Genomic DNA, 17,530 nt, shown 5'->3' with positions numbered 1-17,530 from the left:
CAGAGGGATCAGCTATCACAGACGAAAGTGAAAATGTACATCTCTTGGCCACTGTCTTTAAAGAGTTTTCTGAAGGTGAATGGCAAAGCCCTAGTCCACGTTGACAGTATTCAGTATTTTATAGTTTTAGTTAATCTCTATCGAAATGATACCTGAGAAAATATTGTTGGGTCTGTGAGTGTGTGTGTGTACATATATAAAAGTCATATATCATTTTTCCCTGTCACCCATAGTTCTCTGTTTTTAACATATACGCTCAATACTAGATTTACTTAATGTCAATCTGCAATAAAGGTACATTTCACAGCTCAGCGAATCTGCTTTGTGAATTCTCCTGCTCTACCTACCTTGCCTTTTTTTAAAAAGAATATTTATATCAAACACAGTCCAATAAATGACAAAAGTAAATGTTAGATTGAGGGGCAAAACAGAAAACTAAATCAATCTCTTGAACACAGAATAAATATTGAATTTAAAGAGGAAAAAAACAACACCCATTCACGCTATAAGGTCATACTTGATCACTGTGCTTTAACAAAAATATATATTTACGAGCAAACAAACAAATGTATTTAAGTACGTGCATGTGATGACGATTATATTTTCAAGGTTTAAATTAAAATCATGGTCGATATCTCAAAAGGTAGCTCTATTCATCAAGCACAACAGTTGATATTGTTGTGTTGTTAATTTCACTGGTCATGGAGGCGGAGGTGGGTGGAGCACTCTTATCATTAGTGGCAGCTCTGCCCCCTACGATTTCTTCGGTGTTTCTTTCTGGCTTTAACAAAATGATATAACATTTTGGAACAAAAATGCAACCAAGCAACCCAAAACTGGAGGCCAAAATGGCAAATATCTCCACCGCCACCTTGAACTTCCCCCTTGTGCTCAAGTAGGCAGGAACAAAGGATATCCAGACGATGAAGAAAACCAACATCCCAAACGTGATGAACTTGGCTTCGTTAAAGTTATCGGGAAGTTTGCGTGCGACAAAGGCGGTAATAAAGGATAAGATAGCCAGGAAAACGTCGAATCCAAACATGGAACACAAAAATTCAATTGAGCCTTCGTTGCATTCAAGAATGATTTTGACATTTTGAGATTCCATATTTTTATACACCCATGGCGGGTATAATATAAGATACGCAGTAGTGACCCCGACCTCAATCGATAAGCCAATCAAGCCCACCAGTTTCTGATACAAAGGTCTCATTAATGTCCCACCTTTTCCTGGAGTCTTGGATTTGGCTGCTCTTGCTGATAACATTAATACAATCGTCTTTCCCAGTAAGCAGGATAGACATAGAGAAAAGCCGAGGGCTAGAGTTGTCTGGCGAGCCATACAAGACCACTCAACTGGTTTTCCAACAAAGAGGATTGATGTGAGTAGAGTAATAATCAATGAAAACTGAATAAGGAAACTTAGCTCTCTATCATTGGCTTGAACCAGAGCGGTCTTCCGGTGCATCACATAAACCACAGTGATGGCGATGACAATGAGGGCTCCGAACACAGACAGCGCTATTAGTGTTATTCCCAATGCTTCTTCGTAAGCCAGGAACTCCACCTCCTTCAACACACACTCATTCCTTGCTGCATTTGACCAGTAGTCTGACAGGCAAGCAATACATTCTCGCTCATCTGTTGGACAAACACAGAAATAAATCAGAAAACGGACTTAATAGGTGTAAACATACTTAAGCCAGAAGCAATACAATTCAAAAAGAACACGCTGAAGAACAAGCCCAAATTTAAATGAGAAATTAAACTACAAAGTGATTTATAGATACTAATACATGTGCCCAGTAATCCACCCTTAAAAACCGCCCGAGTTATCAATTTTTGGGGTAATGGGAATTAGAGGGGTGGAAGGAGTTAATAGGCTATTACCAGGGGCGGATCCTCTGTTATGGTGCAGGAGCGTCGCCCCCACCCCCGCTGTAGCACGCAGAGGCAAAGGACAATAATAAAATGATAATAAAACAATTTTATTAAAATTTTATTTTTCGTTGTGCGAGCAGAGGGAGGGGAGGGGCATCCATACTGAGCTGCAGTGCCAGGGAGGTGGGGGGAGTGTTGGGCACTGCTAAGTGTGTATGGCGGTTTGGCTAGCCCTTTAGGGCTGGCCAAACTGCCATGTGCACTTAGCCTTTCTCCTATCCAAGCTGCTCTTATGCTGGGAATGGTATTCCCAGCATGAAAGTAGCACTGGGATTGGCAGCTGGGAGCCTGCGCAGTGTGCAGCAGTTCCTGTACGGGAGGCGAAGATCAGGAACAAGGTGGTGGCCATTGGAGAAGGTAAGTCCTATTTTATAGATTTATAATTCTGTATATTTTTGTTTGGCAATATGAGCAGCCACTAGTGGCTAACACTAGTTGGATCCTGAGAGTCAACTAAGAAGTGACGAATTTTCCCCATTTTTTCCAGAGCTTTCAATAGCTTGGAGTGGGTGATATGTCTGGGAGAAAAGTGGTCAGTGGAAAATCCTCAGAACTTGTAATTCTGATGGGGCCAGTAAATGTAAAAGTTAACAACCCCACCTGAATGAAAGGTTTGCTTGTAATGAAGGCCTGAGCATCCCAAGGTTTAAGTACAATGTTAGAGAACAACCCTTCTCATCAATAAACTGCAATGACTTTTCCAGTCAAAAAAGGTGGCACCGCTTCAGATCAGCGGTCCCAACGTTTCTCCTTGAGGGCTACATGCCAACTGTTTCTCAAGATTATCACCATCTATGTAAACAACTCCTATCGTAAGGGGTTCATTTAAATGCAAATTTTGAAAATCTGCTATGGCCTTAGGCCTAGAGAACCAAAGATGGACACCTGTATTTTAGATGCAAAAAACGGTTATTGGGACTTTCTATTCGGGATAATTTGAAACATTATAAATGTATTTGTTTTTTGTGCTTACAGTGTGCCACATGATTTACAGTACCAGTTCAGAAGACAAGCACTTGAACTATTGTGCAGTAGCTTTGCTTCCAGTAAGCGAGATGCTGATGTCTATGTACAGACAAACAAACAAATAAATAACAAATACAGCTTGTTCTCATATGTTTACAAATGGTCACGTACGTCTGAGGAGTAATTGAACCCTTCTCAAATGTGAAAGTTGGATGTCAGGAATATGCCTACATTACACAAATGTAACTTACATTCTCTGTGCTTGTGTGTGCATATATGTGTTATGTACCGTACCAGTGCCGTTTGTTATCTCTCCTTCAGCACACTGAATGCAGTCAAAACAGCAGACCGGTTCCCCTTGTCTGATTCCCTTCCTGGTGCCAGGGAGGCAGCTTTCACTGCATACTGAATGGGGCGACTGTGAAAAGAACATTAAAATATTAAATGTGTAAATATTTTTCTATCCACATAAATATCCTTGCTGGACCTTCCTTTATATCAACTTTGCGTGTTTCTATGTTAGTGCAAGCAACATTTTTAAAGCGTGCACACCTTTCTTTCCTGTGACAGTAAAATGGACATAAATGAGGTTTAATCCATGCAAGAAACGCCTACTCTATGCATGGACGCGGATTCAACAAAATGGCAGGGGTAGCGGAAGTGACATCAATGCCACGTGACCCTCTGACTGATGTCACAGGATGTGACATCACATGAACATTGACCTGATGGCATCGCAGGAAGTGACATCATCTGCCCTTTGACCCACCCCAATGATGTAACAGGAAGTGACATCATGCACACTTTGACGTGGTGCCATCATCGGAAGTGATATAACCTGCCCTTTAGACCACCGTGAAATCAAAGGAAGCGGCATTGCTTGACCTTTGACTTGGTGTTATCATAGGAAGCAAAGCATCTAACTTTTGTTTACTTACAACACACAAAAAGGCTCGAAAATCTCTACAGATACAAAAGAAGTACCCTATAAACAGAAATACTTTAAATCCTATTGAATACGCACTGGCATACATTGTTTCAGGAAGTATCTTCAGATATACAATTAAGATAATGGAGTAATGATTATGAACCTATCACATAGTGTACAACAATGGAGAATTCACTAGTCAAGTTGAAATCAGCCAATATCAATATTGGTCTCTTCTCCTAGTGCCAGAAACTCAGTCATGATAGTGAGCCAGTGCATGAACAACAGAGCTCTGTCTTTAATCTCCCAATACACCTTTCACACTCGCCACCAGTGAAGTTAATAACTGCATGCTTTATGAAAGCACATAATACAATAGCATATTGTCACATAATTCACTTAAAAACTCTCACTTTGCAGTCAGGGAACGAAAAGTTAACATCAATCTCATGTTAAAAGAATTAAGCAGCCTGACATTTGATCTCTGTCTTTGAATCACACAAACATGCCAAGTTAAACATAGAATTTATAGGCACAATTTATTTATTACTTTGACAAACCACCAAAAATCAGCATATGGCACACAAATGGATCAGGATCCGCTGTTTGGGAAACAAAGCTCTACAGAACATGCAACACGGCTACATGTTTCATGAATTCCTGAATACCTATGTCATGAACTTACTGACTCTTAAGTTCTGTGCAACGCTTGCTTCTACTCAGAGCACACCACCTGCCTGGTCAAAATGTCCACTCATGAGATATTCTCCACGCCCATGGGCCACTCTACTTTCTCCTACATGACCCTGAAGAGCACTTACACCTTCCTGCTCGTGCCTGGGGATTAATCCCTGTTACTTCCGGAGGGACTCCTGGGATCAGTTTAAAAAAAAGCTAGTCCACGCTGGTAGGCTGAATTACTCCTACTCGAAAGGGATTCAGCACTCTTCCAACACGGCACCTCGTTAGCAATATGAAACACTACATAAATTCAGCTAAAACAAAATTCTAGTGCAGAGTGCCAGCCTAGGTGGGGGAGCTTATGTACTGACCTGCACGCCTGTCACAGCATCACAGGACTTGTGAGTGCCCACCCAGGGGCTGCCCATGTTTACAAGACACGTGGTCTTAACCTCATCGATGCTTGAGATATTCTTCTCCTGTGCTGGGCCATAATAGAACTGGGTGTGGTCATGACGAGCTGAGCTCGTCATGAGCACACGAGCACCGTGCCTCATGACGAGCTGAGCTCGTCATGAGCATCGAAGGGGTTAACAGCCCTTGACGCAGCTCAGGATGTTCCTGTCACAAAAACTGAGAGCCTTTAACAGTTGCACAAGTTCATAAGTCGGCTCTCGTTAATGTGAAGGGTCTGGACACTGGCAACAATCCATGCTGGTGGCATACCATAGGCCAGGTGCCATTAATACGGAGGGTGTCACACTAATAGTGGATCAGTGACGCGGCCAAGCCACTTACTTTGACAACAATTATTCCAAGGTAGTTTCATGCGGTCCTCCGCCACCTCTCGTGGTCTGGATGCGAGTGGCCCCTGCCCTTCCTGAGACAGTCAGATTCAAAGATTTAACCCTGAAGCCTAACTGCACTCAATCACAGCCACTAAATAGCAAAAGCCATCCAATGCAAATCTGTGCTTTCAACAATAAGCATTCACATGTCACAAATGTACCTGGGCCTAGGCTTGGCTGAGAGGGTGGGTGGAGCAAAATACAAACAGAGGTTGGAGGAGTTCAAAAACATCACAAAATCAGCAAGTGGAGAGGGTATATGCAAGGAAAAGCATATACTTGTATTCAGTGCTAAAATGATATAAAAGGGTGTCAAAAGGGTGTCAACAAAGGAAGGATACAATTCACCCATCCAAAACAATGGTAAAAAAGAAATGCTCCTGGGCTGGGACAAAATGAATAGGGCGAAAAGCCATTTAATCAGGACCAGTAAACTGAAATAGGCAATGAAGTAATTCAACCATGAGCAAGGGGCTGATCCAATCCCCACACTATGTATTTCATTCATTGAAGACAATAGGTCTTTGACAATCAGGAGCTAAATCTGTCAGTAGGAGAGACCTAACAAATGGGTTCCTACGTGTAGGATGCTCTTCAGCAGCCTCAAATGGCTGTTGGGTCGCCAACCAAAAGAATATTTCCTCCATTATGGTGATATTACACCTATGCCTGGACAGATATAGTGAAATCCATTTCTCGTAAGGGACAAGACGGTCTTCTTTCTGTAGAGCAGGGTTTGTTGGTTCTAGCCCATCTTTGGTTTACGCAGTGTGAGTTCGGAAACTGAGATTGGTGTGTAAGTGGAAGCTTAACGATTTTGCGCTGTGGGTGAGTGATAAAGTGAAGCGATTCAGAGACTCTTTGAGAGATGTTATTGCACTAAACACTTCCAGCCCTTTTATCTATTCATGCTGTTCCCAGCTTTTTCCTTTGTCACTGGTTTTCTTTTGTTTTCTACCTCCTTTCCCCTTTGGAAGTTTTTCCTTCCATTGCTTTAGGTCCAAGTCTGATGAGGAAAAATAAGTGCTGGTCCCAAGAAATGAGTGCCGATGGGCCCCAAACACAACCACCAACTCAAATTAAGCACTGAATGTTACCAATTGTAACAACTGAGAAGCTGATGAAACCTGTGCACTTTTACTTTGAGTTGTGTGTATGAGGTTTTAATTATTTTTAACAACACTTTGTATTTGTTTTTTGTTTTTGAATTGAGTGGATTAAAACATAATTACAATTGATGTAATGCATCAATAAAAAAACAAAAACGGCCAATCATCAATCAAAACTGTCTGATAGAGCAAACGATGCATGGCATAAAATAAGACAGAAACCCAATAAAGTGCTAGTGCGATATGGTGCTAAGATTCCAGCAAAGAATACAGTATACACACATCATAGAAGAGCATAAAAAGCAGTCATAAGTTACATCAATAGCAGCATCTTAAACGTAGATCTCGCTTAAGTCAAATAGGAATAGAAAACATAATAGTTCAGAAATAGGTTCCCATCTAAAAAAGTAAAAACATGTGTTATACAAAAGATTAGAAACATTATCGGCGAAAGTGCAAAAAAGGAGATCCTAATGTACAAAGCTAAAAAAAATCCTTACCAAATCGCTTTGAATCTGCGTAAGGCCCCTATGCGTTTAGCGTATGCTTCTTTTCAAATATATGTCCTCGCCATTTTCTCATGCCAATGATGAATCGAAGGTATCTTATCGGATTTCCAATTCTGAAGACTTAATGACCTGCCTACAGCTATTGCTATGGAAAAAAATATTGCTGCTACTTTGTCAAATGGTGGACCTCCAAGAGGAACTAAAAAAGACCAATTTAAGATAAGGTGTAATGTAGACTGATAGTGATAACGATTGATTAATCATTTGAAAACCTTCCGACCAAAATTGTCGCAAAGGGCGACAATTGAAAAAATATGGTTCCAAGACCCTATCTTTAGATCTGGGCACCTAAAGCAATACTCTGATGAAACTGGTAATATCTTGTGAAGCCTTTTAAGCATAAAGTAGGTCAGCCATCTTGACAAAAAGGCCATTCTTTTATAGTTAGCAGCACACAGCGCTCTATGCCCTACTTCACATAACGCCCACCACTCTTTATTGCTGACACTACACCCAGTTTCCTTTACTAGTTTGGAGAGAAATTTACCAATCTCGTTCTGCTCCCCCAGCTAAGTTAAACAAGAGTACCAATTATGGACTCCAGTTAAGCCATGATTATATAGTTGGCTTAGAATCCTTAATGCCGAATTATTGGCCATACCATAATTTGTTCTTAAAAAGATGGTTATTTGATTACAACTAAAAGAAAGGGCTGAAATTCTAGAGCCCAACTGCTGAGTCAACGACTCACAAGTAATCAAGGTTGATAGATTATAAAAATCCGCCCAACCGATCAAACCCCACCTCCTTCCATAATTCTAAGGTCCCCTAGACGAATTATAAGCCGGAACCCTGACAATTGACTATTTTTATATATGGATGATAGCTAGGTATTTTACGTGATATAGAAAATCATTGCATGCGATAAACTACATTTAATATTGTCTTATATCTAGATTTCTTGGGCAATTGCGGAAAGCGAAGAAAAACAGGTAACTTAATTGCACTCTTAGTCAACAATGTATTTAGCATAACATTTTCAAATTTTGAAGATGTGATTGGGAGCTGAACCAAAGCATTCAGCAAGGCTGCATGGAAATGAAGTTCAAAATTTGGGATTGCAAGCCCCCCCGAGTTGATTCTAATTGTAATATTGCTAATGAAGTTCTAGGCTTTTTATTTGCCCCTATGAAATTACGAATTATCTTATCTAAATCCCAAAAATAGGATTTAGGTATTTTGATAAGAAGAGTCATAAACAAGAATAAAAATAATGGTAAAATTGACATTTTAACCATAGATTCACGACCAATTAGTGTTAAAGGAAGGAGAGACCAGATGTTCAATAGTTTCTTGGCTTTTTTAAATGTTCTTTCAAAATTTAGCATAAATAATTGATCATATTGGTTAGTCACAAATAACCCTAGATATCTAATAGGTTTAGTAGCTGTCTGCTGAAGGGAAAATGTAAGCAACACTGTCGGAGCATTAAACAACAGAACCTCAGTCTTGGCTTGGTTTAACCTACACCCACCTATTTGTGTAAAAGCTAATATTTCTTCAAATGCATTTTGAATATTTATGAATCTGCTAACAAATAAAGAATAATATCGTCTGCGAACAGTTTGATTTTTGGCATTGCATCCAAAGGTGGCACTATCTGGGAATTGCTATGGATTTCTATTGCCAAAGGCTCTATAAAAACAAAGTAGATGAGGGGACAGCAGGCACCCCTGCCTAGTCTCACGTCTGATCTTTACCACTTCCATCTCTTCTTTATTTATCATGGTCTTAGCCTCTGAACCTGCATGGAGCTCTCTTAACATTTTAACACTGAACGGGGAGACTTAATGTTTGTAATATAAAAAACAAAGCTTACCAGTCATCAAGGTCAAATGCTTTTTCTGCATCAAGCATTAAGATCGCTGCCTTGGCCTTGTTGACTGACAGGAAATCAATTTCTTGTGCTAAGAAGTAGGTGTTTGAGGCCTTAGATCTATGAGGTATGAAACCTGTCTGATCCAGATGGACCACCGGTTGTGCACAAGGGGGCCCAATCTTGATGCCCAAATTTGTATAAACATTTTATAGTTTACATTTAATAGACTGATGGGGTGATATGCACATGGATCCTTGGAGTCCTTATCTGTCTTGAAAAAACATACCACCACTGCTTCTTTAAAGTTTTGTGATATGGGCTCACCATTTTTATCAGATAAAAAAAATTGTAAGAAGAGGCAGGAATAGATGCTCAAATGTCTTGAAAACTTCAAAGGGGATACCATCATTGCCTGCGGCTTTCGCTTTAGCCATGATTTTTAATATATTGCTGACATCAATTCGTGAAATAGGCTTATAAAGGGAATCTCTCAAACTCTTTGAAATAGAGGGTAATTGTAGAGATTTTAAATATTGTATGAGTGATTGAAAGTCTATAATCTGCGCTTCCTCATAGATGATTTTGAAATGCCGCAGAAAAACCCTGGCAATTTTATCCCTTGAATCTTCTAATTTACCTGTTTCTGGATCTATGATCTGAGTGACTACATTTGCACTGCCAGGCCAGATAACATCCTATATGTTGGCTTTCCTCATAGAGTTTTTGTTTATAAGTCTTAATTACCTAAAGATTGAAAAATTGCCTCGAATTGTCTTTGGCTGTCACTAGATCTAGCAGAGAAGCTGTTTTTTGGGATTCCGACGAGGCCTTATTTAACTTATTTCGGGCTCTTTAACCACTGACTACAATGTCAACACCTCTTGAGCTTGTTTTTTACTCTCCACAGCCTTATAGGCCATTACCTGGCCTCTAAATGCTGTTTTAAAAGCCTCCCAAACAAAAAACACAGGGCAGAGTTCTTGTTAATTACAAAGCTGTTTTTTTTTTTAATAAAAAGCTGTGTTTCTTGAATCCAAAGAAGAGATTTGTCAAAATACCAAAGCTTAGTACTTCAGGGCCCAGATTTATTTCATTTAACTATTGATGAAATAGGTGAATGATCAGAAAAGGAGTTGGAAATAATCGCTGACTCTCCTCTAGACAGCAAGTTATCAATTATGAATTTTTTTTCTCGAGATTTTGGACCTGGAAGAATAACAAAGTATAATGAGACTGACCTTGGAGGCCTTGACATTAAGGATCAAGACGGGTGAGTTCCTGTTTCATCCTATTAATCAATGTAGTTGTTTTTGGCTTCGATTGCTTCTTAGCTGTATTTGAGGTGTCTAGCCGAATGTCCCGAATGTATATAACATCCCCGTCCCAAATTATAGAGCCCTCTGGAGCAATTGTTAGATATTAAATTTGCAGCAAAATCTCAGTGTCATCGAATTTGGGCCCATAATAATTCAAGAGATTGAGCAATACATCCCCAAACTTAAGTTTTAGCAAGAGCCTTCACTCTTGAGAATCTCAAATTACTTTTTCTATTTTACAATTGCAATTATTATGGAATATAATGGCGGCCCCTCGAACAGACATGCTTGCAGAAGCAAATTAAGCTTGACCGTACCCCTTAGGAAGGTTCATTTTGGGTAAGTTTGACTTAAAATGTGTTTCCTGAATGAACAAGATCTGGGGGAAAAGCGACAACTAGGTCAACATAGAGGCTTCTTTTCTATGATTCAATAGCCCATTCACATTTCCCGAAATTATTTTATTATTTTGCATTTGTTATGAAATTATGTTCTTTCTTAGCACCATAAAAACTAAAAAATTTTATACAAATAAAAACAGGAAAAAGTGATTTCGACCGACTCGTTTTTCTCCAAGATAGTTTGTGGATATTTGGCCCCTGGTAACTGACAGAAAGGAACTCTTTGTATGTGCATAATTGTCAAATACACTGGGGAGGATGGTAGAATTTGATCTTTAATCAGCATGTTGATAAGTTGAGGAAAAGACTGTATTAGGCCCTGAGATTCTCTTCCTTCAGGAATTTCCGTAAACCTGAGATTGGAGCATCATGAATGATTCTACACTTCTATTTCATCTCCAATTCCGTAATTTTTGAGAACTCAGGTGAAATGCAAGATTGAACAATCACCAGCTTATCTTTGATATCAGAGATTCTTTGCTCAGCTTCCTGTATTTGTTTTGGAAGCGCCAGCAAGGTTTCTTCCATCTTAGAGAGCCTTTGGTTTAAGATCTCCATATCCAAAGCTTGTTGTACCTTTAAACCGCAAATCTCAGCCAAGATTGTATCGAGCTCCATTTTAGACATGGTGTAGGTAGCTTTGGACAATAAGCATATGGTGTGCTGCTCTATAGTGTAGACTTAGGCCAACCCACATACTAGTTCAAACGGTCAACTGTCCTTGTCTTTGTGAGCCTTTAGCTAAAAACACCCAGATGAGGGATGTCCTGATAGTTTCTGTGAAAAGAGAAGAGATGGTCATTTCAAGTATCAGCTATGCTGATTGATGGAGAGTCCTAGGTTACATACACTTCTTGCCTCTTAACACTCAGTGTGCTGGCAAGTGGTTCTTTGATGGGAGAGCTGGTGGCCGGTGGGGCCATATGAATGGGTGCTAATTGGTAGAGAGGCCTGGGTCCCAAAACCCCTCTGACTCCCAGTGTCTGTTATGCTAATTGGTGAGCAAGTAAGGGTCAAATGACTCTCCTGCCTTTCAAGGACAGGTGTGCTGCTGAATTACTCTAGGGCTAGGGTTTGGCCCTGTTTCTTCTTCTTTGGCAGGAGTGATGATGGTAAGCAGGTTCAGGTGTGCTGCTGGTTACCTTTCTATTTCTTCCACACACTTTTAGAACTCTGCACACTTTACTCTTGCTAACCAATAGAAAAATGTTTGTGCTCCCATAGCAGCATGTTGAGATTGGTGTACACGTAATTAACATATTTAATGTAACTGTATGTCCTTAGTATATGGTACAGAGTATACGAGGGCCTGTAAGGTAAATGTCACTAGTAGGATGCAGCACCTATTGTGTCACCCACTGCAGTGACCAAGCAAAACTGGTTTCCAGACATACCATTGTACCCTGGCTGTGCAGTTTTAAACTGCCAATTCGACCTGCCAAAACAAAACCTTTTTGATAGGTCAAAACTTTAAAAAATATTAATAATCACCCATTAAGAAGGCTTTATTGCCCTTAAGGAAGGGTGCATGGTGTTGTAAAGTTGGACATGTAAAGGTTTACTATTCTATATGTCTTTACACTGAAAAAGGCCAAAATGATATTTTAGCTGTAGCAAGGCCAGCTGCACCATAGGAAAACACTAGATTACATTATTACATTTAACAATGCTTAATTTGGTTTAGAAGAAGCTCAAAAAATAATTCAAGGCCTTTTTTAGTATTTATTAAAATCTAATTTAATTGTATAGTTGGATTTTGTATAACTTTTGTTATGTACTTTTAGAAAGTTACCTTTGCCCTGTCTAAAATCCATAGAAGCTAATCTGCATTTTGCGCTCCTACTTCTGTCAGCCAGTGGTTAGCATTTGAATAGGTGTAACTGATCTGTGAACTTACTCCCAGCACAGGGACGAAAGACCTTGGTGTGGGGAGGTGACATGCGGTTGAAGGAATGTCCTGTAGGCTGGGTCAGGAATTTGATTAGCCATCTGACCTGCAGATGTAGCTAACACCCAGGCTTGCACCCTTCTTTTGTCCCCCCCTGAGCCAGAATGGCCCTAAGTACAGTGGGCTTCTTTTTGACAGTGTCAAGTCCCCCTGGATTGGCAAAACAGCATTGACAGGCTTGCAGGGGTTTTACATATCACACCTGAAGCACACTTCAAAGGGTGAGAGCAGGATGCAAAACAATTCTTGTACATTCACTGTCTGGGTGCTGAAAACTCTTGTTCTGCCAGATGTCAGTCTATGAGGTTGTTGTGGGTACAAGACCTGCCTCAAAGTAGATTTTAGTGTTAAATGTGGGAGTTCACTAGGCTTACCCTAGTACACCCCCATGCACATCACCAGCCCTCAGAGTGCAAGTTTATTGTGGACTAAGACTTTCCCCATCTTCAAAATACCCAAAGTGGGTAGCGTTAACCTTGGGAACCTTCACCCCATTAGTTAGGGAATCCCCAGGGGTCATTCCTACCCACTAGCTAGTGCCGGGCATAAAAGTTGCATCTCCAGGCACCCACTTCAGAACACTTCCAGACCTGTGGAACATCAGATGAGGACTGAGCCTGCTATCTGAGACCCAAGAAGAGCCTAAAAGACTGGACCTGCTCTCCACTGTACCCAGGCCAAAGAAATAGCCTCCAAAGGTCATAAAGCTGACCTCTTAAAGCTACAGGGAAGCAACAAGCTACAAAAGTTATTTTCCTGTAACTGCCCAGCTTACCAGTGGCAGCTCGACTTGGACTGAACCCTCCAATGCGCCTGGGCCTGCCACCCTCTAAGTGCCTTCCCTGAGGTCCTGGAGGGCTTTAGAAGTGTACTCAAGTGGTGGATTGGGACTTATAAAACTGAAGTCAGAAGGTAACATTTTTGACCAAGATACAACCAGTTAGTGAACCCAACTGGCAGTCCACATGTTCTATCACGATCAGACTATCATTGGCACTTTGTGCTTCTTGGCACTATATCAAAATTTTAAAAATTCTAATCTCCGGTTCTCATTTTGGTGTCATTTGGTTTATTCAATGTTACTCTATTTGTAGAATTCATTTTGGGATTTTGAATGTATTGTATTTCACTTTTATTACTATTTTAGTACTGAATACATCCTTTGCACATCGCCTCTACTTTAGGCCTATCTGCTCTGTGTCATAGTTGCCAGGGGATTGGACTCATATTTACTCAGTGACATTAGTCATTCATTCTAACAAGTATTGCGATTATTACTTGAGGTGGTTATTTAACCCTCTCAACTAGCAGCAAGGCATTATGAATTTTATCACCTATTTCATTAAAAAAAAGATCTATTATTTTGCTCTTTTAAGCATTGACTAATGAAACATAAAAGTGCACATTGAGCTTAATGTTTTTTGCTACTGACAATTGTAAATCAATAAATACACTCGCTCAGCTATTTTCAATAATAGTTTTGCTTCCATAAAGCAACAGGAGAGTGAATGGTTTTCCAAAGGACTAACTTGATGCACAGCTTTGCTCTTACATTCCTGAACCAGTTATGTCAGTGTAAGAATATATCTGTTTTTTTGCTCAGATACTTTAACCTGTACAATCCCTTTTGCACACCAGATAGCTATGTATTTGTAATACTAGGTCTGCATTTTCTGTGTTCCTTTATGGCTAGCTCTGCACTAGTGGCTGAGACCTTGTGACCTGTGTACCCAGAAAAAGATTCTCCCAATTGCATATCTGAATTTTCAAGTTGGGTAAATTAAGGGATAGCGTTGGTGTCCAAGGATGAGGGAACCTATTTACAAACTTGTCATGCAGTGCAGCTCACCATGGTGCAAGGGTGCCTATGTTCTATCCAGGATTATTTTTGTGCAGGAAAGGACAGAATGCAACACACATAGAAAGAGGAAGTAACGAGGAGAAATAAAGACATTCCTATGTCTACTGATTTTGGTAAATCTGGGAATGAGTCAAAACCCATGGGAGTTGTGTGGGAACACCCATGCAAAACACCCATGGAATGCCTTCCCAGGGCAGAGTAAGGCAACACAGCGATTTGCACTGCACTGACTTACTCCAGATTTAGGGAGCCACTCAGGGCCATGCAAAGGGCCATGCAAAGTGGCCTTGCATGGCTTCATAAATCACATGTAAGGTTTGCATCGCTCTCACACCACGTTACGTGGTGCAAGAGCGATGCAAACTGGCTCATAGATGGGCCCCTAGGTGTTTAAGATCTTTGTAACCTGGTGGAGACTTTTGATGTATGACACCTTAACCTATAAGACCTTTCTGCAGCACAAGATGACTATATCAGGAAAATAATTAAGTTGAAATTTCTCTGGGACCTTAGCAGTGCTTAATTTGAGCTGGTGGGAGCTGTTGAGGGCCGCCAGCACTTATGCTTGGGGGACCAGCACTTATTTGTTCTCTTCAGACTTTTGCCAGTAGCAATAGAGGTAAAACACACAAATGGGAAAGAAGGAGGACTAGAAAGATGGAAAAACCATCCCAATGGGAGAAAACAGAAACCTGCAAGAGTGCGATAAAGGGGCATGGGTGTCTGGCAGTGTATTAAACCACCAGACGGCTGTCGGTAATTGAACGGTTAGGATAAAAGAGGGCACAGCTCCTTGACGGATGTGTGACTACAGGATGTGCCCCCCTCAACAGACTATGATGAAATTACCTACAAAATATAGATATCTTACTTAGATGTCTGTTGTTGACAGAGATAGGCCCTGTCTTTTGTTTAGCTCTAATGTGTATGGTGTAATAATTTGACTAGCACAACCCTCACTCATTTAAAGGGATATCAAAGAAGTGCATAACCCTAACAAATGCCCCAGACAGAGCTGACTATTAAATAGGGCAGAAAAATGTTGGTAAATAAATTGAGATTGCAAGGACCATAATAATCTGCTGCAGCTATACCTGCAGATTACCTCTTGGAAATCAAGTTTTAACTTTGTCTTCATACCCAAGGTACCAAATAAATAAAAGGATACTTGGTGGTATACCTTGAGGTCTTTTTAGTTTAGGAACTGGACCATTGTTATCTCGAGTAGAAGAATATCTAAGAACTCCCTCGGGACAGTTCAACCCGAGGTCGACTCCGCCCTGAGAGGAGGTGGCTTATGATGAATCATGTCACATTATGTGAGTAAGCCCACCTCATGCAATTCTTGGATTGGCCATCCCCAATAGGAGACCTGAAATATCGACACAGGTTTGTGAAAAAAAATACACTGAACCCTTCCCTTGCAGACCTGGGATTTCTCTATCCTTCGGTCTCTGAGTCTCAGCCACTATGCCTTACATTTGTCATACATTTATTTGGAGGTCGGTGTATTGGCTCCCCTTGGACCTCTTGCTTTCTCCCTTTGTATGTTATATAGTGAATTAAAGAGGCCTGAGGTGGATCCAGGACTACGCAAGCTAGGTATTCGGCAAAGTGACATTTAATAGCGCTGGCTGTAGGCTTCAGAGAAGCACTTTGGACACCAGGACTCATTATTTTACAAATTAAGCACAGGACCTTAGGCATACTCAACTGTCTGAAGTTGAAGCCTGCAAGATCCTGATTATCTGAGGGACCTTCTCTGCTGCTAGAAGACAGAGCCTGTGAGATATCAATATGGAGGGGAATAGCTCTGCTGTCAGATGCTTGATCTTTTTTAAACTCCTCTATATTATTATTTCAATGGATGTGTTTCATGCTACAGTTGTGTAAAGGAGTTGCTTTTTGTGTGTCTACCAGTGCTTTATTTGCAAACATAATATACTCTAAGCAACATATTTGTGTGCAGAGGTTACCTCATCACACTAGGTCGAGCAGAATAAAGCATTAGAAAAGGAAAACTAAATGTACTCTAGTTCTTCTTGACACATTGTCCAATTATAAAACATCTATAAAATACAAAACTGTGACTTATAGATTAAGCAAATACACCAAAGAACCAATACTGCATGTTGTATAGATCAGGATGCAGAAGAGTGACTGAACAACATAATACTGGATAGGCAATGTTGGTAATGGGATGTCCCATGCTTTGGATGATATTTTGAGGAGTCAGCAGGGCTTCCGAGGTTCAAACAAGATACTGAGAACAGCAGTGAGCTGTTTACCTTTAGGGCTGTGGCATACCGGTCGATGGAAGGTGGGATTCTGTGAATAGCAATCCGGCCAGGATTAAGGGCAGGACTTCTGAGTCAAGACAGGCAGCTGCAATATTAAACTTCCAGAAAAGCACTAGGAAGCTGCCCGGCAACTTTGCATTGCATGGACTCTTTACTGTCGCTATATGGTCCACCATTCCAGTCCCTCACCTTTATTGTTTTCTCCCTTTGTGGTTCATAGGTTAACTTGAACTCCTTGCCTGTGTAAACTGACCTTACTCTTTGGATTCTGTATTGCTTTGGCTTCCCTCCTCTCCAGCTCTCTCACCTTTGGCCTATTTATGCTGCCCTTGCTCTTCAGATTGTCTTATGGCTCTGACGTTTTACTGTGTATTTACATATATGACTCCCTGACTCCTTTCCCCTGTATTCTTACATTTCTCTGTGTAATCTGCTTTGTTGTCTGGTTGTGTTTCTCCCACTCCTGTTCCCGCTCAGGCATATCCCGGATCCTTGTGCGAGTTTGGGGCTTACCGGCTTTTCTTTCTCCTGGCTTAGGTTCACTGTGACCTACATTTCAGAAGCAGGCGAGCATACACGCTTAATATGTGTTTATTTGAATATCATGTATTTCTGACCTCCACATTTTTGACTAGTGAGTCGCACTACCCCCTGAGAGTCTGAGTAAATACCTGCAGTGTGACCAAAGACAAAACAACAGAAATTACGACAAAATAAAGAGTTGTGTATGCCTCTTGTCTCTCTTGCTCACATTTTATCTCTCTCTCTCTCTCTCTCTCCCTCTCTTCTCCAGCCCCTCCAGTGTTTGACCCTGTCTTGTGCAGTATGGTTAGTACAGAG

General features: G+C 40.7%; 1 protein-coding gene across 1 annotated transcript in view; it reads right to left on the bottom strand.

The window, feature by feature from the left end:
- Nucleotides 1-427: 427 nt before the first annotated feature.
- Nucleotides 428-17,530, bottom strand: part of LOC147683754 (vomeronasal type-2 receptor 1-like) — a 264,173-nt gene continuing 247,070 nt past the window's right edge. The window contains exons 5-6 of the mRNA XM_086944906.1: nt 3,205-3,328; nt 428-1,644 (exon numbers count right to left, since the gene is read on the bottom strand). Coding sequence (XP_086801032.1) covers nt 650-1,644; nt 3,205-3,328 — 1,119 coding nt within the window. The 3' untranslated portion in view covers nt 428-649. The remainder of the gene's footprint in view (nt 1,645-3,204; nt 3,329-17,530) is intronic.

This window comes from Lissotriton vulgaris, chromosome 11, assembly GCF_964263255.1.
Source record: "Lissotriton vulgaris chromosome 11, aLisVul1.2, whole genome shotgun sequence".
NCBI classification, from domain to species: Eukaryota; Metazoa; Chordata; class Amphibia; order Caudata; family Salamandridae; genus Lissotriton; species Lissotriton vulgaris.
This window is presented reverse-complemented; position numbering and strand designations above follow the sequence as displayed.